This window comes from Mycteria americana, chromosome 1 (genome assembly GCF_035582795.1).
Source record: "Mycteria americana isolate JAX WOST 10 ecotype Jacksonville Zoo and Gardens chromosome 1, USCA_MyAme_1.0, whole genome shotgun sequence".
NCBI lineage: Eukaryota > Metazoa > Chordata > Aves > Ciconiiformes > Ciconiidae > Mycteria > Mycteria americana.
The window spans coordinates 97,024,529-97,045,594 of NC_134365.1; the positions used below are offsets into that span (position 1 = coordinate 97,024,529).

At 39.9% G+C, this 21,066-nt stretch overlaps 1 protein-coding gene across 1 annotated transcript in view; it reads left to right on the plus strand.

Annotated features, from left to right (window-relative positions):
* ADGRG7 (adhesion G protein-coupled receptor G7) overlaps positions 1-18,836 on the plus strand; it is a 28,710-nt gene extending 9,874 nt beyond the window's left edge. The window contains exons 4-16 of the mRNA XM_075493558.1: positions 273-382; positions 2,806-2,961; positions 3,475-3,566; positions 3,883-4,001; positions 4,086-4,199; positions 7,312-7,472; positions 8,927-9,076; positions 11,070-11,182; positions 12,974-13,338; positions 14,954-15,035; positions 16,034-16,192; positions 17,263-17,419; positions 18,612-18,836. Coding sequence (XP_075349673.1) covers positions 273-382; positions 2,806-2,961; positions 3,475-3,566; positions 3,883-4,001; positions 4,086-4,199; positions 7,312-7,472; positions 8,927-9,076; positions 11,070-11,182; positions 12,974-13,338; positions 14,954-15,035; positions 16,034-16,192; positions 17,263-17,419; positions 18,612-18,836 — 2,003 coding nt within the window. The remainder of the gene's footprint in view (positions 1-272; positions 383-2,805; positions 2,962-3,474; positions 3,567-3,882; positions 4,002-4,085; positions 4,200-7,311; positions 7,473-8,926; positions 9,077-11,069; positions 11,183-12,973; positions 13,339-14,953; positions 15,036-16,033; positions 16,193-17,262; positions 17,420-18,611) is intronic.
* The last annotated feature ends 2,230 nt before the right edge of the window (positions 18,837-21,066 follow it).

The following is a 21,066-nucleotide window of genomic DNA, read 5'->3' on the forward strand; positions in this document are numbered from 1 at the left end:
CACCTATCTGAATTTGGCATGAATAATGTCAGCCACTCTGACAAGATTGTGTATATGAGTATAAAACACATGTTCTAAAAAGAACAATAACTAGTTAAATAATTGATGGTCAGTTGTAACACTGAAAGACAAATATTTTACATGCAAACAGAAAATAACACTGGATAGAGTGTCCCACCCACAGTACAGTTTTAATTCGCAATGAGATCATGTGCATTTGAGTGAGCGTTTCTGTACTAAATGCGTATCTTTCTGCTTTTACAAAATTACAGGTAACGCTTCAATAGCAATCCGGATGTGCTCCAGAGAAGGGAGAACTCCTGCTTTAGAGCCCCCCAAAATTCTGAATTGTAATGAAAATCTGGACTCCCTAGCATCACAGGTAATCCTAAATTACTATTTAAACAGTGTCCAAGATTCTGCATCATCCCAAGAAAAAAAAAAGTGATAGGAAATCAAGGCAGGAAATACATATGTGTTACATTTCTTAAAACTTTGCAGAAAGGAAAATGAATGACCAAAGCCTTTATCAGTGGCATTCTTGGCATGTGCCTGCTTTGCAAATGGCCTGAATTTCCAACGGTGATTATTTTATTTTGCCTGAACACAGCATCACATTTCATATCTTTTAACTGGCCTGCAATTTCCTCAGCCAGGTTCCCAGTTCACAGCAAACACCTCTGAATGGAGGCAATGCCTCCAGGATACCAATCCGGCGAGAAAGTGGAAGGGATTTGGAGAAGACTGGCATGAGGGAACAAAGTGATGCTGACACCGACACGTTAGGAGGGATTAAGAGCGCAGCCTTTCCGTTCAGTCCTGTGATCAGCTGAGCACAGACGAAACAGTTCTGTCCCTCAAGAATTCAAATCCAAACTCTCTTGTATGAATGACAAACTCTTCCTGATAAAATCCATAAACCCCTAAGCCTTGCTTTAAGGCTTAGCTCTACCATATCTACAAAACATGGAGAGCTGAACATGACTAAGCACATTACAGACAGCGACTGCTTCTCATCTGCTTCTGCACTTCGTTTCCTTATCGCTACTCCCAATTGGAAAAAAAAAAAAGAAAAAAAAAGAAACCAGCTACAGTCCCTTTAAATAAGAGAAGTCTCTTTCATCATGCATTGTTGCTTGACTATTCTGTCTTCAACCCAATGCTTCACCTGCCTGGATCCTTTGATGGGAAACCCTTGAGCTCAATATTGTATTTCCCCAGTACCTAGCCTTCACTAAATGTCAAATCTTCCCTAAAGTAATACATAATATTAGTAGTAGCTATTTCTAATGCTAATAAGGTACAACGTAAAGTTGCAAGATGGGGTTATTCTGCTGCCATTAGCGATTTGGGGTTTTGCTACGAGTTGTGATGTCGCGCTGCCATCTAGTGAGCCCAGGGCAGCTCGGGGTGCACGGGTGCCTGCTAGGAAACGGGGGGAGGAGGTGTTCATCTCGTGATCCAGAGCCCACCTTTAAAAGGATTTTATTCTTTTAAACACAAATATTTACTTTGACTACAAGGTCACGCCAGAAGTCAGAAGTAAGAATAGTGAAAACAGGCGTTCACGATGTACTGTTTGTTCACCGTGCACATGCAGACGTTTTCAAGTCAAATAATACCATCTCCAGTAATTGTAAATGCCAATTTCCTTCCTCCCTATGCAACACATTCACCTTTCTTTCCTACCATTCCAAGCTTTATAAACACTTCAAAGCTGCACGATTGAATTAATCTTGATTTTGATAGCTTCCCAACGTAAACACTTTGAGAACAATTCAGGTATTGAAGCTATTCATTTAAGCTATTCATTGACTGGATTAGAAAAGGGATGACTTCATACACTCTTTAGTTGGTCTCCATAGCCTACAAAGGAAATTCTCCTGATGATTAGCAGATCTTCTGTCTCTTTAAGTCTTATTGTTCCCTAGCTATACCTTCATATAACATACAGCTAATGCCTCGTCTTTTTTTGTGTTTAGAGTCTTAAGATACTATAGATATTTATGCTCCACCCATTAAGTGCTAACTGACTCAAACTGGACCCAACCAGTGCTTCTAGCAATTCTTATTAGTATCTCCAGCACCAGAATATTTTCTTTGTTTTTTTCTACATTTATTCCAAGCTGACACTATATACAATGTACTGAAGTGATAATGTTCGCAGTGCAGGTTATGAGCACTGTGTTGAGAAGCACAATTATTCCGGATGACATTTCTCAAGTTCCTCTGATGGCTTTTCAAAAAATCTCATTCTGGTTACTCAAGGAATAGTGAAAGGTGTACAGAGGTTTATAGACTCAGAAGCTCAATGACCTCAAGACAAAGGGGAAGTCCTGCTGCTGTCTACATGAGCTGAGCTACCTCATGGCAAAGTGTGGAGAACGATGGGGCCAGCCTCTTCTTCGAGGTGCACAGTTTTAGGATGAGCAGCAACGGAGACAAGTGGCAACATGGGGTATTCCAATTAGATAAGAGAAAATTTTTTCCCTTGATGCTGGTCAAACCCAAGCAGGTTTCTGAGGGAGGTTGTGGATATTCAAAGTGAGCCCCTGAGCAGCCTGGTCTCAGCTGGCCCTGCTGGGCTAGGGGACCTCCAGGGCTCCCTTCCAACCCAAACTACTCCGTGAGTCCATGAAATCACCCCCTAGGGAGAATTTGCAAATGCTGCATACTTGACATGAACGGAAACAATTTAGACCACCAATTACTTGTATATTTTGATTTGATGTGAGAATGTTATAAAAGTAGTGACTCTTTTTCCTTTTCTCATTTTCTTTCTGTTGAATGGCATTTTCCTAACAGGTTGAAACTGCGGACTCCAGCAATGTTTCAGCTATTGCAAGTAACACTCAAATCCTCACCTCCATGCCAGACCAGCTGAGCACACAGAACATCTCTGCTGCTGTGAACATCGCAGTGCAGATTCTGAAAAAGCCAAATGTTTCAGAAGACTCTCAGGTGAGACTTATTAAGACTAAAATCAGACTTTTGTGGCTTAATATTTGGGATATTCATTCTGTCCCCCCTCTACCAGCAGAAGGAACACTCTCCTTCCTCTTAACTCTACATAACACTCCAACCAAATGCATTCATTTTGCCATTTAGCAGAGTTATTTAAGTGGCCTCAAGTGCATACTTGTGGAATCACTGCTGGGTCAGTTCTTAGAGCTGAGTGTGAATTTGTTTCTTATCAGCTGCTTAGACTTGCATATATCTGAAATTCTAATACAGGCATCATTTGATGTTTAAGTTAATCATTTAATCCTTACTGTCTAAATTAATAAAAGTGTGGTATTTATGAACCCATTGGCGCAAAGCTTGTGTTCTCTTGAATTGTATCCTGTACTTTGTTTACTCTGTTGTGTGTACTTTCAAGCAATGCTTGTTAAATGTTCTTACTTTGCCCATCCACTATGTAGCACATGGGGTGATTTATTTCAATTGCATTTGAATATTGCCTTTTTTTCTCAGGTATCTGTGGCAGTAATGGCTACAGTGAGTCAAATCTTGGAGGCCAATGAAACAGAATTCAACCACAATAATCTTGTCAATGTTACAACAAGGTAACTTTAGGTTTTGCCATTTTTTTTAGATGTAGTAAACTCATTTTCTCTTCTGTGTCAGGATGAAAGTGGTTCATGGACAAGTCAAAACATTTTTAGTGTTCAACTCCAATACGCAATTTCATTGATTCAGTAGATTTATACCAACATAAGCAATTTTGGTTGGATTTTTCTGCTTTGGAGAAAGGATGAGGATAGGGAATAAGGAGCAGTTCCTGCTGGAGAACCAAATCAGAGAGGAAGCTCAGAAACTGAACCTGTAGCCGTATATTAACAAATAATGGTAATTTTTATCCCACTCATTATTTCAATGCAGCCTTACGAAAACAATGGAGGAATTTTCTTTGACTGGCAACATCTCGCAGCCCAACATTGCAATCCAGTCTGCTCCACTGACATTAAGTTCCTCTACAATTCTGTTTTCAGCACAGAGAAGTAAGTCTGTGTGTGTTGTTGGATTTACCTGGACAAGGTGGTACATACCATAAATCCTAATACATCCACTGCTAATTTTTGCAGATACAGCACTGGGATACTATCAGTCAACAAAACTAGAAATACAGGAAAATGTCCCTGGGCTTATTGGTGACCTCAGTACTGAAGTTCAGATACTGTTCAACATTATAAATAACAGTAAGTTCTCTCTCCTACTGAAAACTGTGCCTGGGAAAATTTTGAATGACTATTCACTAAAAATCTCCTTTGGAAAAACCCCTTAGCCAACATAAACAATTACATGTTGTTTTTTATGCATGCAGATGTCATACAGTAGTACAAGAAATGCACATGTCAAATGAGCTGGATAATCTTATTTATAGATTAATGCACATGTACATGTATGGCCAGAATGCTTTCAGTGTTTGGGACTTTTTAATTTGTTTTGTTTTCTGAAATTGAGAAGGTAATGAATCTTTGACCATACCTCTACAGACATCAAGCTCAAAAGCTAGTACATACGTACCTTGCCTGAAAGACACCAACTGTTTCAACTAAAATTACTACTACTGTCAGGTGTCAGCCAGGACATGCACATCCTTACCCCTACATATTGGGATAGTCTTCAATGGCACGGACACATGGGATTTTTCCAGATGTCCATTACTTACACTCTGCAGTGCTCAGAGGATAAATTGGTGTTGCCCAGGAGAAAAAAAAAACAACAAGCTTATAGATTCTCTGCTTCATTTGCTGCAGAAGCTGGTGGGTGTGGGGGAGCTGAGCTTTGAACATGTGCATTTCCATGACATGCTAAAAGTCACAAGAGTTTCAGACTGGGCACCTGAAAGCAGACTTGTCCTCAGTCTCTCTGTATAGTGACAGTAACACTAAGACATCACAGCACAAGAGTATAATGAAGGTGAAGTTTGTGAAGCGCTTAGATATCATAATGCTGAACATCATTCATATACAGGCCCACGGGGAAATGAATAATTCAGTCCTCTCACCAGGGTTAGAAAAGACTAGAAGAGATAAATCAGGTAGCTCCACACACCCAGGAATGACAATAAAAAAACCACTGAATAGCTCATTAACTGGTCACTGTCCTTTCTGTTCACTGTTTCAGACAACAATTCTGTGGAAAAACAGTGTGATCATGTAATTAAAGCCTTTATCATAATGCTTGTATACCATAACGCTTTCCTCAAGAGAGCTAGATTGAATGCACAGCTTGTCTTAAAAAAAAATTTCTTCAATATTAAATGCACAATTGGGACATTTTGTAGATATAAAGTTACATTAGTCTCTCTTGATGATCAAATCAGAGAGAGATCAAATCAGCCACTCTTGGCCTTAAATAAAAAGTATAAAATCAAGAACAAAATCCGTTATATAAACCAGGATTTTTGCTTCCTCACTTAAGCAAAAATTAAGACTAGTGATTTAAATCACTTAGATGAAGTCTCTCTAATTTGGTAGAAGAGTGCAAAAGAAGGAGAGTCCAAAAGTTGGATCTGAAGGCAAAAGTCCAGCCAACCTCTTTTATCCTCTGACTTCCTACTAACTGTAAATGTCCCTGGTGTTACTACTTCTTATTTAGTATTATTAAAAGCCTGGCCATTTGAAGTGTGTGTATATACTGGGATTTAGGATATTATTTTCCGCATTACCAGTATTTTTTCCCAGAAATGACATTAAGAGAAGGGTAATAATTATTTTCACACTCCACCTCAGCAAAAATTGAAGATGACTCTTTTGAGATTCATGGGAAGAGAAGCTCTTCTCTACTTCTTAAATGGATTCTAAATAAATATCTAAACAAAAATCTGCTGTAAATACTTACATATTCTTCTGTGCCTGGGAAGATCATGGAACAGATCCTCCTAGAAGCTATGCTAAGGCACATGGAGGACAGGGAGGTGATTTAAGACAGCCAACATAGCTTTATCAAGGGCAAATCCTGTCTGACCAACCTAGTGGCTTTCTACGATGGAGTTACCACATCAGTGGACAAGGGAAAAGCAATGGATGTCGTCTATCTGGACTTCTGTAAAGCCTTTGACACGGTCCCCCACAACATCCTTCTCTCTAAATTGGAGAGATACGGATTTGATGGGTGGACTGTTCAGTGGATAACGAATTGGTTGGATGGTCGCATCCAGAGGGTAGCGGTCAATGGCTCAATGTCCAGATGGAGATCAGTGATGAGTGGTGTCCCTCAGGGGTCCGTACTGTGACCAGTGCTGTTCAATATTTTCATCAATGACACAGACAGCGAGATCAAGTGCACCCTCAGCAAGTTTGCAGATGACACCAAGCTGAGTGGTGCAGTTGACACGCCAGAAGGACGGGATGTCATCCAGAGGGACCTGGACAAGCTGGAGAAGTGGACCTGTGTGAACCTCATGAGGTTCAACAAGGCCAAGTGCAGGGTCCTACACCTGGGTCGGGGCAATCCTTGCTTTCAGTACAGGCTGGGGGATGATGTGATCGAGAGCAGCCCTGCGGAAAAGGACTTGGGGGTACAGATGGACGAAAAGCTGGATGTGAGCTGACAATGTGCGCTCACAGCCCAAAAGGCCAACCGTATCCTGGGCTGCATCAAAAGCAGCGTGGCCAGCAGGTCGAGGGAGGTGGTTCTGCCCCTCTACTCTGCTCTGGTGAGACCCCACCTGGAGTACTGCGTCCAGCTCTGCAGCCCTCAGCACAAGAAGGACATGGAGCTGTTGGAGCGGATCTAGAGGAGGGCCAAGAGAATGATCCGAGGGCTGGAGCACCTCTGCTACGAGGACAGGCTGAGAGAGTTGGGGTTGTTCAGCCTGGAGAAGAGAAGGCTGCGGGGAGACCTTATAGCAGCCTTCCAGTACTTAAAGGGGGCCTATAGGAAAGACAGGGACAGACTGTTTAGCAAGGCCTGTTGTGACAGGACAAGGAGTAATGGTTTTAAACTAAGGGAGGGCAGATTTAGACTGGATTTAAGAAAGGAATTTTTTTACCATGAGGGTGGTGAGGCACTGGAACAGGTTGCCCAGAGAGGCAGTGGAGGCCCCAGTCCCTGGAAACATTCAAGGTCAGGTTGGATGGGGCTCTGAGCAACCTGATCTAGTTGAAGATGTCCCTGCTCTTGCAGGGGGGGTGGACTAGATGACCTGGAAAGGTCCCTTCCAATCTAAAGCCTTCTATGATTCTATGATTCTGTAATTCTATACTGGATGTGTGAAACAGCATAGCGTAACAGCCTTCTTCAAAGGCAGCAGCTTCTCTGATATCTGCTATCCATACCTACTTTTCTGTTTGCCTCACGAAGGTTCATCAGACAATGGAAGAGTTGGCTTTGTCCTGTACCAAAATGACAAACTCTTCCAGTCAAGGATTTATCAGAGTCGCAGTAGTTTCCCTAAACAAGTTGTCTCTGGCAACATTGATGGTGGAAGAACCAGCGGCGTTGAAATAGCCTTCAGTCCCAAGGTAAGCCTCTGTAAGAAATGCCATGTTCAGTTTGAACCAGGGCTGCCCTTGCCCTACTACCTGTGTTCAGGACTTAGGGAAAAAGACTCAAGCAGAGGGGTTTTTTTTTGCATACTGCCTTGATTTCTGGCAATAAGCAGTTGAGAGAGTTTGTGGGATGTATAGGTGACATAAGTGAAGGATATTTAGATAACGTGGCATAGAAAACAGTTTTCAACTTTTGTATTTAATACCTGATGTTACTGACTCAGTACTGCTAAACCAGGATGTTTGCAAGCAAAACTGTATTCCATAAAAAGTTATGGATATACCAGAGTAGATTTGTCCTAGGGTAGATTAGTCCTAAATCAAGAATGAAAAAGCCAGGTCCCCGGAGGACAATTTTTCTTTCCAAAGACTATCAAAATTTTTTGAAAACAAGAAAAAGTCATCATGACTGGTATAGCCCAATACACCTACCAACGTGGAGAGTGTTCGTTTTTCATACAATCTTTTAACTCTTGCTTCCAATTAAAATCATTGTGTGCTTTGGTTTGACTTCCTCCCCCAGGAACTGATTCCAGATGTTAGTGCTTTCTTGCAGGAAATGCTCTATGTGAGTGCCCATTTGCCCAAATAACCGAATTTTTAGATAATATGTACTCATGTTTAGCATGGTTTCTCCAGAAAACAGTAGTTGGCTTCTTCTTACAATATTTAACAAAGGTTTTAAGGTCAAATACATGCATATGATAGATCAGTAATCATCATCATGGATCCATACAGTTAAGTGATCTGGGAAACACGTGTCATTTCTAAGGAAATCACTGAAACAAACTTATACTTTATTTTTTTACTCCTACTTTTATTCCTCATTTTTAATTGAACTACCTAGTATTGTGAATATTTGCTTTCACTACTCATTTGCACTTCAAGCTGATTGTTGCTTATTAAAAAGCAGTTCTAATTGCAGTACCCTGCAGAAGCATGTTGTCCAAAAATGACTGCGTGCAGTCTGACATATGACTGCACGAGCACCGCCGTGCTGCAGGAGGGGAGGGGATGGTTCACGACATTTACCGTTGTTTGCTTCCTGTTACAGTGTGGATTCAGCTCCAGTTGGCAGGAATTTAATGCTACTAATATCTGAAAGCTGTTGTTTGGCTTACGCAGAATTCATTTGGCAGTTGTTTAATGCCTAGTCAATATGTACCTGAACTGTAACCACCTGAATAATTCACAGAAATGGGTAATTTCATTGGCAATCTGGGCTGAGAAAGGCACACAAAGTAAGTTCAAAATGCCAAATTATGCTGCTATTGATATCTTTCATAAGGTTTACCTGAAACCCTCTAAATCCCTTAGTAGCTGTCAGCTCCCCTTTCAGAGGTTAATTGTCAGTACACGCCGTTTGCTGGTGCATATCTGTTTATGTTTCTGTAGCCATTTTTTCTCCTTGCTATCCCAATCCATAGTACAACACATCCGAACTGCAGTTGCATGATCATGCCTGTGTCTTTTGGGACTATACCGTCAACGACTGGAGCACCGTTGGCTGTGCAAAAGGAAGAGACCAGTTCTTGAGATGCAGGTGTAATCACACTACTAATTTTGCTGTCCTGATGGTATGGAGTTGTCCTTTCTTGAATGGGAAGAGTTTGGGGTTTTTTTCATTATTTTGGTTGTTTTCAACTGTAAGACCAGCATGCCAATGTAAGGGCGTAGGTGTGCTGAGCTAGAAGGCACAGGAGTTTAAGATGTCCCCACGTATTTGTTTCTGACCTACGGCAGAGCTGGCAAATTGGGACCTGTGAGTTGTCCCCAGGCTGCTGGAAAGCCAAACGTATTGGCGAGTCCTGGCTTCCTCTGACACAAATCGTGGCTGCACCCACCTGCCTTTGCACCCCAGCAGCAGGGAAGTGCTGCCGCAATTCATTCCCCTTGCTCAGCTGGGGTAGTCTCCAGGTCTGCACCTCCAGTGCTGCAGCTGGTAGCTAAATGAGTGTATGTCTAAACCCCGAAGTGCCCCAAGACAAACAGCAGAGTAGCTTGGGACCTGTCTTAGCTGTGGCACTGCCTTCTGTTGGGTAAATAACTCAAAGTACTTAGCATTAACTACTTCCTTTGCTTATATGTTCATAAAAAGCAATCACTCTGTAAATATTAAGCCTGCTGCCATTTAGTTTTATTTATTGTCCTCTTGTACTAGCAAGACTATTTAGGAATCACTGTCTCTCTCTGACATTCGTTATTCTTTCAGTATTTGTTTCAGCTTCTCTAAACAAAACACTCCCTGGGTAAAATCACATATCTGTGGTCATCAACTTCAGGAGTGCCAGGATTTCAGAGTTTCTTTTTATTCTATCTTCCTAGAACAACATTTCCATATTTGTAATATTTACTTGTTTCTGTATTTCCCTTTATCTTATGCATGGCCTTATTGCATAAAATGACTATATTCTAAGAGAAGATTCCCATCCATTTATGCAAAGACAATAGTATGTTCTGTTTCACTGAAGACGTTTACATTTACTTGCTGCTTTTTTGTCACTATACAAAGGAGGACTGGTTTTGATTTGTAGTTCTTTACAACATCTTACCTTGGACCTTATAGAATCATAGAATAGAATCACAGAATCATTTAGGTTGGAAAAGACCTTTAAGATAATTGAGTCCAACCATTAACCTAACACTACCAAGTCCACCACTAAACCATGTCCCTAAGCACCATATCTACACATCTTTTAAATACCCACATGGATGGTGACACAACCACTTCCCTGGGCAGCCTGTTCCAATGCCTGATAACCCTTTCGGTGAAGAAATTTTTCCTAATATCCAATCTGAACCTCCCCTGGAGCAACTTGACGCCATTTCCTCTCGTCCTATCACTTGTTACCTGAGAGAAGAGACAGACCCCCACCTCTCTACAACCTCCTGTCAGCTAGTTGGAGACAGCAATAAGGTCTCCCCTCAGCCTCCTTTTCTCCAGGCTAAACAACCCCAGTTCCCTCAGCCGCTCCTCATCGGACTTGTGCTCCAGACACTTCACCAGCTTCGTTGCCCTTCTCTGGACACACTCCAGCACCTCAATGTCTCTCTTGTAGTGGGGGGCCCAAAACTGAACACAGTATTCGAGGTGCGGCCTCACCAGTGCCGAGTACAGGGGCACCATCACTTCTCTAGTCCTGCTGGCCACGCTATTTCTGATACAGACCAGGATGCTGTTGGTCTTCTTGGCCAACTGGGCACACTGCTGGCTCATGTTCAGCCAACTGTCAACCAAAAGTCCTCAGAAGTCAAAATTCAGAAAGCACATCTGTACGAAAAGTTAAAGTTACTCTCTCCAGTCTGTGTCACCTTGCATTTTTCTATAATTTAATCTGCTATTTTGCTAAATATTTGATTGACAATGTTAAGTCTCTTTTTGGAGTTCTTCACAAGCTTCTCTAGTTTTGAGGTCCAGAATAATTTTGTGTGAGCTGAAAATTTTGGCAGTGGCTACCAACAGTCATAACTTTACTGAAATGTTTTCATTTCTATGTGCAACTAGAAACACACATTTTAGAACGAAAATTATCTCTTCTCATCTTATACCTGATACAATTTGTTTTCTAGGCCTTTCAGATAAAATATAAATACGCAAAGCCTTTGGAGTACATTTCTTACATTGGTGTTGGATTGTCCATTGCTGGTCTGGTCATTACCATTTTGTTTCAAATATTCACTAGGTAAGAGTGAAGATGTAAAACTGCAAGTATTTCACACTAAGTTACAATATTTTGCTCTGTATATTGTTTGAGAAAAACAAAGACAGTACCTAATTTAGAACATATTGCAATATTATTGATCAGCAAATAATATTAAAAAAAAAAAGCTAAAAAAGCTAATCATGTAGCATAGCTTGGGAAGTAAGTGTGGCTTACCAGTTACAGTGAAGATAAAACATCTCAGCCATGCCACTCACCTAGATGAAACTTTAACCTTTCTGTTAATGTTAATCTTTTAATGTGAGGATATCTATATAAATGATTATTATTCAATAAATCCACCTTCAAAAATGTGAGATTTGAAAAGAAGTAATATAACAGGGTATGGAAAAGCCCAGTCTGGTAAAAGGCCAAGCCTTTTGTAGGAAACACTGGGCATGGCTGCTGACAAGAAAAATCTTCCCATTGCTTTGACAGGGCAGCTCACCAGCTGTAAGATAATAAAGCAGGCAGCATGTGCTACCTACAATTAAGTCAATGGTTGATCATTTTACCATGTGGTCCCATCATCATGTCTAAAAATTTGATCTCTGGGTTATGTCCCAGAGTGACATTTGTCCCATCTACATGGGGTAAAGGCAGTCTGCCATTTCTGTTGCATTTCATGATCCCCCGCTGCCCTGCTGACACCTCTGTTACTACCCTGGCCAGGCAGTTGACCACACAGACCCAGCAATGTATATTGCTATGTTGATCCATGCTACACGTTGAAGTGTTTAGTTCATTACTCTCACTTAATATTAGGCTTTTAAAATGCATAACAGTATTCCACCACCAGTATGACCCGTATTTTATTTTCCTGTATGCTCTATACCAGTTACCAATATGCCTGTTACGTTGGTGTCTTCATTTAAGGCTAGTCATTTCAGCCCACTGTCTTACCACTTAGACTTTTAGCATTCATACAGAAGCACATATATCACTCCTCAGGTCCTCTTCTTGCTATCCTATTTAAATGTTACTCTGCTTCCTGTTGCCTATTTGATAGTTTCTATACTCTGTTGCCTTCTGTTTATAAAGTGTCTGTAGAGAACAGATGATTTCAAAGCACCATTATTATACTGCAATGTAGGTCATGTACACTGTTTGTGCTACAGCTTTATTGTAAGTGACTTAATTCAAATACAATTGCAGCAAACTTGCTTGATGGACGTGCCTGTGATTAATGGTGTCATGTGATTTCCCCTTGAACAAGGAGCAAAGTCATGCCAACAGAGTTGGAGTTATTGTAGATGAATACATGTTTCTCATCCTGCTTGCACTAATGTAGATTTGGAGCAATTCCATCAAGGTCAATGTATTTAAGACTGTAAGAGCTTCCAGACTGCCTTTTAAATGCATTTATAAGACAGCATTTGCAAGTGGAGGTTTATTATTCTCTCGTACCTTGAAGAGTGCTTAGAAATACTTGTCATAAGCTATCCCACCTCTTAACACTGAAGAAAACGATTCTAAAAAGAGCAGAGTGGAAAAAAGAAAATGCATCCCAACTGCTGTTGGAAAGGGCCCAGTCCTAAAAGGTGCTGGGTATTCTCTGTTCTAGTTGAAATCAGACAAAACTGTTGGATTTGGTAAGTTGTCTGAGAGTAATGATGGTGTAGAATTCTGCAAACAAGTTATTGCTTTGTCTTCTGTCTGTATTAAAGACTGCACACTCTAGCTTGCTTTTAATATCAACGGAAATGAAGAAATATTTTATAATTTTTCTTATTTTGCTCTACTTTTTCCTCCTAAATGTATTCCTACCAATAGGAAAACTCGAAGGTCGTCTGTAACGTGGATATTAGTGAGTCTCTGTTTCTCTATGCTCATTTTTAACATCATCTTCATCTCTGGAATTGAAAACCAAAATGCCAGGAATCACAGCAGCAATACCACCAGCTACTACCAGCAATACCTTCCTTATGATACCGCCAGTAACACCTTACTCACATCTGACGTGGTGGATCCTCCCGCAGACTCCTGGTGCACAGTTGTGGCTGTCCTACTGCACTATTTTTTGCTGGCTACGTTTATGTGGACAGCACTCAATTCTGCACAGTTGTACTTACTGCTGCTTAGAGCCATGAAGCCCCTGCCTGGACACTTCCTGGTAACCATGTCAGTAATTGGATGGGGTAAGATTTAAAGTCATATATATGGCAACTCTTACCAAAGTATCAGTACATAGTACGTTCCGGGAGGGTTGTAAAGATAGTAGATTGGTAGAGAGCAATTATAATCAGTATCTCTCTGGTTTAGCGCAACATGATTTAATAAATAATCTCCTGTTACTGCTCACACTACTGGTATAAGCTGAGCTTGTTTTCATTGTCCTGATGTGGCACTGAAACCGATAGCTTGTTCACTAACACAGCAACATAGGTCTGTTGCATGCAGGAGAAATTTTCACAGTAATCAAGGCATTCAACAATCTGTTTCTGTCCACCAAGTAAAAAGACTTTCAGATACGGTGATTACATATATGGACTCAAAATTCTTCATTTAGATATCTCTGAGATTCCTCATGACCTCAGCCAGAGCCTTGCAGGCATCCAAAGGCAAGGACTGACTGACATTATTTATTACATATTATTTATTAATAAGCAAAGAGCACATTCTTAAGACAGTACTGCAGTTAGCAGCAATGCTACAAGCTGAAAGGGAACTACTTGGAGGACTGAAGAATGCAGACAGATGCCCACTAGGTAAAGTAAAAATTTCAGCCTCCTTCAAGAAACTCTTCAAATACAGCGTTCAGTGATACCTGCCTTTTCCACGTTGTGTGTTCAGCTTGTGTGATGTGTTGTTTCCAATGGCATCTACCAAGCAGTTTTAGATCCTGATTGTTTTATTATTATGTTTTGCATTTGGGTGGAGGTAGAGGCAATTCCTCTAAAAGTTTTAGAATTTGGACTGCATGTGCAAGCCAGAAAACGTTCAGTGAAAGCTACCTGGCTACGCGTCACTGTGCTCCATGTATATTTGCATGACAGCACAGCATTAGGTTCTTCACTGTGTCCTGTCACTAGTTACACGTCTGAAATAGCATGATTCTGACTCACTGCTTTTCAGACCTACTTTGAGAGCACAGCAAATACTTGGCAGTCTGGAAGATCACTAGTAGGGCTGAAGGAGGGAGAGAACAGGAAAAGACTTTAAGCAGCATGCTTATTTCCCAGACAAAAACTCGTGTGGGTGGCTCCTTCCCATGAGACGTGCCACTTAGACTCTTCCAACAGGTAGGCAGGAGACATGGAAGACAGGAAGCGAAGCAAAGGCATTGAGGAGGCAACCCCACGCTGCCATGTTTCTCGGAGGGCAAATGTTACCCTCTGCATCAAGCTGGTATGAAATGTAATGGTGCTTGGTGCAGAATTTTTCTCAAATTACTTTCCCACTGCTGACAAGAGGGTAGGATTGCACAGCTGTGATGAGGGAGTCAGTACAGCATGGGAAAGAGTTTGTTCTATCACCATTGGCGTTGTCTTTGGAAACTGTGTTGAAGCTCTTGAACAGGAAAAGTCAGCAAGTCATGGACATGAGCTGTCCTCAGAAAAATAGTGCTCACAAGCCTCAGTCCTGCCTTTTCTCTAGGCTATCGAAAATCCACTTAGCTTACTGCAAGGCAGATGAAACAGAGCTCGTAAAATCTATGGATTTTAGGAGGCAAGAGGCTATTTGTGTGGAAGGGAGATAAGGTATGCCTATGCAACCGAACAGTAAATTGCTAATGTCTCTCCTATTAATTAGGAATCCCTGCTGCAGTAGTTGCAATAACACTTGGAGCTACTTACAGACAAGGAAAAGCTTTAAATTACCGGCAGGAAGAATTGTAAGTTCATATATTATTACAATACTTGCTATCTCACACCTTTTGTGATGGCTTATTATTAATACAATTCTAGATTTATTGTTGGTATACTATTTTGTGTATCTATACTTAAAAGAAAACAAACCTCTTTACTCAAGCTAAGCATTCACTATAAGGAATTGCAGTTTCTCCTCACTAAGGATTTAGGGTACTGGATCCACATCTGCCTTGAATCGTCCTGCAAGATGCCCTGTGACTTTAAATGGAAGCTGTAGATGCTCTTAGCCTAACTGAAATTCAAGGCCTTCATTTAAGTGCATAACTGCATTTCAGTACCTAAACTCAATCCCCCCTTTTATTTAAAATCTTTCTGGCCAACATAACTATATCCCTATTTATCCCATGTTTTTGGTATCTGCATTTGAGTGCCCACATACCAAAGCAGGCTATCAGGCTTACAATGTACCTTGGTGACAGTGGGTGATACAGAACAAAGGTAGACTTCTTTCAGAAATGTAAACACAAATCCCCTTCCACATGGTGGCCATCTCATGATACTCATTTAAGGAGTGCTGACTTCCAACTTGAGATTATTTGGCAATGAAAAAAAGAGGTAAAGATTATTGCAGGATAACCCTGTCCTTGTGAAGTTGCCCCTGTTTTTGTTTCAACCTTCATCCCTTAGGTCTCCCCTATTACTCTTTAGCTCTATTATAATATATACTCCAAAGATAAAATCGCATATGATGGCCAGATATCTATTTGGTTAGTTATATTGCACCTTATTATATTTCTCTCTGCAGTTTGTTTGATAAATCATTTTGTATTCCCCAGAGAAAGAGAAGCATGATTGAAAGCCCTCAGTTTTCAAGGAATGGTTGCCTTTCAGAGAGAGGTTAACATGACCTAGGAAGTCCTATGAGATCTTTCAGGATGAAAAGTGGAATATTATTTTGTTTTGGTATTCTGAATAATGTGTCTAATAAATCTTTTGAAATGGCCTCTCTTTATATTAAAAGTTGCTGGCTTGCAGCACTGGATCAAAATCAGAATTTCAGCATGGAAAAGCCCATGTTGTGGTCATTCCTGTTGCCAGTAGCACTCATACTCCTGTTTAACATCATCATCTTCATCAAGATCACAGTCTCCGTGATATGGAAGAACGAGAATTTGACAAGGTGAGATGGCATAGGACTCCTCAGATCTTTCAGCAAACGTATTCCTCGATCTCTTGGCACCAGCTCAGACTTTCTTGTCACAAACCCAGATTTTTGACAAAATCTTTTGCTTTCAAGAAAAACAAATATATACTTATATATTTTGCTTTGGCAAGAAAAGCAAATATATACAAGAAAAGCAAAAGTATACTTAAAGCAGTCAGAAAATGAATTCCATTGTTGCAATGGGTCAGACTTTGTGCAAGTGCATATCAATGAACACTTTCCAGGCTTTTGCTCCCTTTTTTTTCCGTTGCAGTGTCACTCAACTTGACTTCAATGAAGGTTATCCCTGATTTAAATCAATATAAGTGAAAGCAGAGCTGGGTCCAGCCAAATGAGAATTATGAATTTCTCAGCACAACTGAATGTCAGGCCAGTTCTCTAGCAGCTTTGAAGCAGATTTACTTGCTCAATTGTACATCAACACTCCATATATTGTCACAGACTGCGTGTCACAAACTCTGCAGTGTACATTGTATTATTTAAAAGGGAATTGCTTTAATTTTTATTAATCCCACAGAACTGATCTGTTCAACAAAACTTTGCACCATTTCTTCATTCCTTTTATGTACAATTTTCATGGTTGGCGCAAACCTAAATACTTTATCTCTGACTCTTCTTGGGCTTGACAGAAATTGGATATCCAAACTTCATTGGCAGCTTATTCTTATATTGAAAATTGAGCATGTTTAGATTGAAGAATTCTAAAAAGCTTATAATAGCTAACATATTATTTTTCAATGCTTCTTGTTGCCTTGGTAAACCTCACTTTTTTTGTTAAAGAAAGATACAGCTAAGCTACATATTCCAAACACAGATTATTCTGATAAGCTTGGATAGATTTCTTTTTCTGGATTTCTTCTCTGGATGATACCGCAAACATATGTACGGAGGTGTGTGTTCTCAACGCACCTGAAGAACACCTCTTTGCACTACAGCCCTGAATAAATAAAATAGAAAGTTTAAAACTCAAAAGATATTAAATGGTATAGAGAAAGATTTAATAACTTTTTGGTGTGTGTTTCTAGGAATAAAAAGGATTCCTTTATGAAAAAGATGATTGGCACTATCTCTATAGTTGTATTGCTCGGAATCACCTGGACAATAGGCTACTTCATGTTAATAAGTCATGAAGAAACAAGTCTGGTTTTCAGCTATCTGTTCTGCCTTCTGAATGCTACCCAGGTAAAGTATTTAGCAATTTTGAGACTAATAGTTGAGATAATGGAAAAAAAGATGTCGAATTTATTTGTTCTATAGCTTGGTATAGTCTGGGAACTTGTTGGAAAGCAGTTATAGGGATCCAGAATTTTTGTTCAGAAAGGGATGCTATCCTTCTTGTCTGTCACTCATAACACTTTTTCCATTGTGCAAATCAATGTGGGATCTTATTTCAAGGTCATCACTGAAAAGACGTTCCTGTCTGAGCAGCTTCTCCTATACCAAATCATATATAAAATTATATTCAGAGTCAATATCAGCAAAAAACTTCCGCATCAGCTGTGGGAGAGTACCAGGGAAGTAACTAGAGCTTCATGGCTTCACAATGATTCTGGATAAAAGCCTACAGGAAAGCACCTGCCTCTTTTTCTCCTGTGACCTTGCTGGATTCTTGGCTTTATATTCATATAAGGCATATGAAGTACTTGGAGTAACGGATCCTTCACTATTACACCATTGAATTTTTCTGCAAAACAGCTAACTGGACATATGTGAAAATCCCCTTATCCCTAAATATTAAGTTGTTTACTGTCAGTTTGGTGTACTGAAAACTGGGGGCCTGTACACCAGTGGGGATCAGATCTGCAAACTCTCCGCACAAAAAGTCCTGAAATGATTATTACTATACTGATGGATGGATTATACCCATGATTTAAAACTGAAATAATGAACAGAGATAGAACACAGATCCACCTGTTTAAAAGCATGAGCCCTTTTTCTTTTTTGAACCCAGGACACTCCTGATTAATGCTTGAAATGAGAATTTAGAAGGACCAGAATAGAAATTTCAAAGTCCTGCTTCCTTCTGTGTGTGTCTGCTTGAATTGTCGATAGGGCACACCAGCCACATTTAATGCTTATGGCATGCTCAAGCAGGTCTTACCTTCATACTATCCAGCAGAAGGTAATAATACGATTGTAAGACATGCTAGCTAATCCATTACAATGTGCAGATGAGGCAACTACAGTTGCAAATCCATAATCACATGGAATAATTTTCCTATTGAAAGTACTTCTTGTATTTCAAGGTATTAATGTCATTGCTCGTGGTTACTGAAAATTGTTTTGTGGTTATTTTTCAAGTCAAATAATATCGACTAATCTTTTCTGGTTTTATCAGCAAAATCTTAACTCCGCACTTTCATTTACTCTACAGGGACTTCAGATTTGTATTCTGTACACTTTCAGATCATCAATCTTCAAGAAAAAAGTTTCCGAAATGTTTCCTGTTTTCTGGGTGCCAGAGGTACCATTGTACCTGCGTTCAAAAACTTACTATGTTTCAAAATCACAGACTGCAAAACATTCACAGGAAACTTTCAGATCAACCCAGACTTTTTTGGAGAATATTTCCTTGTCTACCTTCCCTAATTGGAGTTAGAAACCTGTAAATACGTGAAATATAATCTTGCATTTTTCATGGTTTATATAGATCTCACAGGTATCTTGAATGACGGACATGTAACTCCAACTGCAGGTAGCTCGAAACAGATCATAAGCCAAGACCACCAGGAGCCAAAAGCAGGACCACATGCTAGCAAGACTGTGCGACTGTTAAGCAGCAATGCAGTGCTAGATTCTCTTGATACTACTTGTACTGCATGTCACTGACAAAGGTCTTTGAAAGGAACTGAGATCATTGTAGTTTTATATTATAGTACAGACGTCTAGAAGTTGCTCTATTTTATGCCCTGCTCATTTTTCAGGCCTGTTGAACATGTTTACTTAGCCTATGCACTGTAGCTCTCCTCTCCCTTTTGTAAGAACAATTTCAATTTAGTTAGAAACCAAAAGGTAAATCAGCAAACAGCACAGTTCTCGGCTCTGGGTCCAAATTCTACTTACTACTTCTGTAATTTGTTGGCTTGGTCTTTACAGAAGAAAATCTGTACCTTACAATGGTCTTTTAAATTTCACAGCTAAAACTTCTTTATTATAAATGGTAATTAGACAAAATATTCTCTTTCCATATGAGAAAACAAAAAAAAAGTTAGATGCTTGAAGAAACAGGCTAGGAAAGAAATTCGTTATAAATATGTAACACAGGTCCTACACACATCACCCCCAGCCTTAGCCTGTGATAGGAAGCATGTTCGCTTTCGGAGGCAGATGGGTGTTACCAGAATAGCAGCTGGAGTGCTTCAGTCAGCACCCTGCTCTGAACCGACTTTGGGCTGCAGCTTTCTCTCTGTCTCTCTGTCCTTTGGCCTTACGGGGAGCGTGGAAGAGGGGCCCCTTAGACCTAGGCGTTAAGAGTTTGGTTTCTAAACTTAGGCTGTAAGGAAATATAAACCCTCCCCCCTCTCCATCCACCTTTTATTAATATTATCCAGTACAAAAAGGTTGAAATCAGTGTCAAAGGGAGAGGGGAGAAGAGTTTCTGGCTGTTGAAGTGAGGAGTAAGGGAAGAGGAGAGTACCTTGACAGAAGGAAGCGTATGGTGGCTTGAGCACAACCGGTGTGTGAAGTGCAAGCAGCTCTTCCCACTTTGTGACTCTGAGCAAAGCGGTAAGGCCCACTGTAGTGGGTTCTTGTCTAAGGAATGGGAGTAGTTATACTGACTCATCCCATTCTCTCCTCTGTGAGAAAAAAGCCTGAGAAATTTAGACAGGTAATTTTTAAAAATCTTATTTCTTTATTCTGTTCTCTGAACAAATATATTTGTATGTTTTGTCATCTCTGGTTTTAATAAAACAGGAACACCATTTGAATTTTAAATAATCTGGTTTAAGAAGAGTGGTCAGATTTACCCTCCTCTCTCGTTTTTTTCTGAAAATGAATGTGCTGTGTTTTGAAAACTTCCAAGCTGCTCCAAATAAGGTCATGGGCATGATCAAATGTGATGGCTGGGATAGCACCTCTGAGTACACTGGGCATTGTACATGAGACTTTCTGAATGTTTTCATAGAAGTGTTTCAGTGGTCCGGAGAAGTTCTCCGTATCTTAGAAGCCTGTGCTGTCTCTATGAAGTAGAAAATAAATGTTCTCTAGCATTGATAAGCCTCGAAACAGAGCAGTCGTATCAGGTACAAGGCTGAAGTTCATCACCACTGCTCCAGAAAAGGCAGAGAAGGCCATTAAAAGTTATCTAGGAAAGGTAATTCATACTATTTTTTTTTGGACAGGAAGTTTATGTTTCTATGGGCATCCATTTTTTATTTGTAAATCAAATGTATAATACCTGGCTATGTGAATTCAATTTCATTGAAGAAAGAGTATTTTAGAAATTATAGTGTGGTTTAGGAAGGATGATATTTGATCGTGTTGTAAAACGCAGCTAGACACTGTGAGGATGGCTCCTTAAATGAGTGATAATATTTTCTAGTCTTTGATATTTTTTCCCCGCAAACAAAAATATTCTCTAAAGCACATTCCATTTAATTAATGGAATAATTAAATGTTTAATTCCATTGAACATAGCTCTTTTAAAAAACTAATAAATATAGTCTCCAAATTATACCAAAAAACAAGCAAAAAAAACCAAAAAGAATTTGAAGTATTGAATTTGAAATGTGTTGACTTTTTACTAATGAAATTAAACATCCCGTATCTAGTATTTCAGATGTTAATAAAATGCTTATAGCCAACACTGAGCATGTCTCACCTAACAT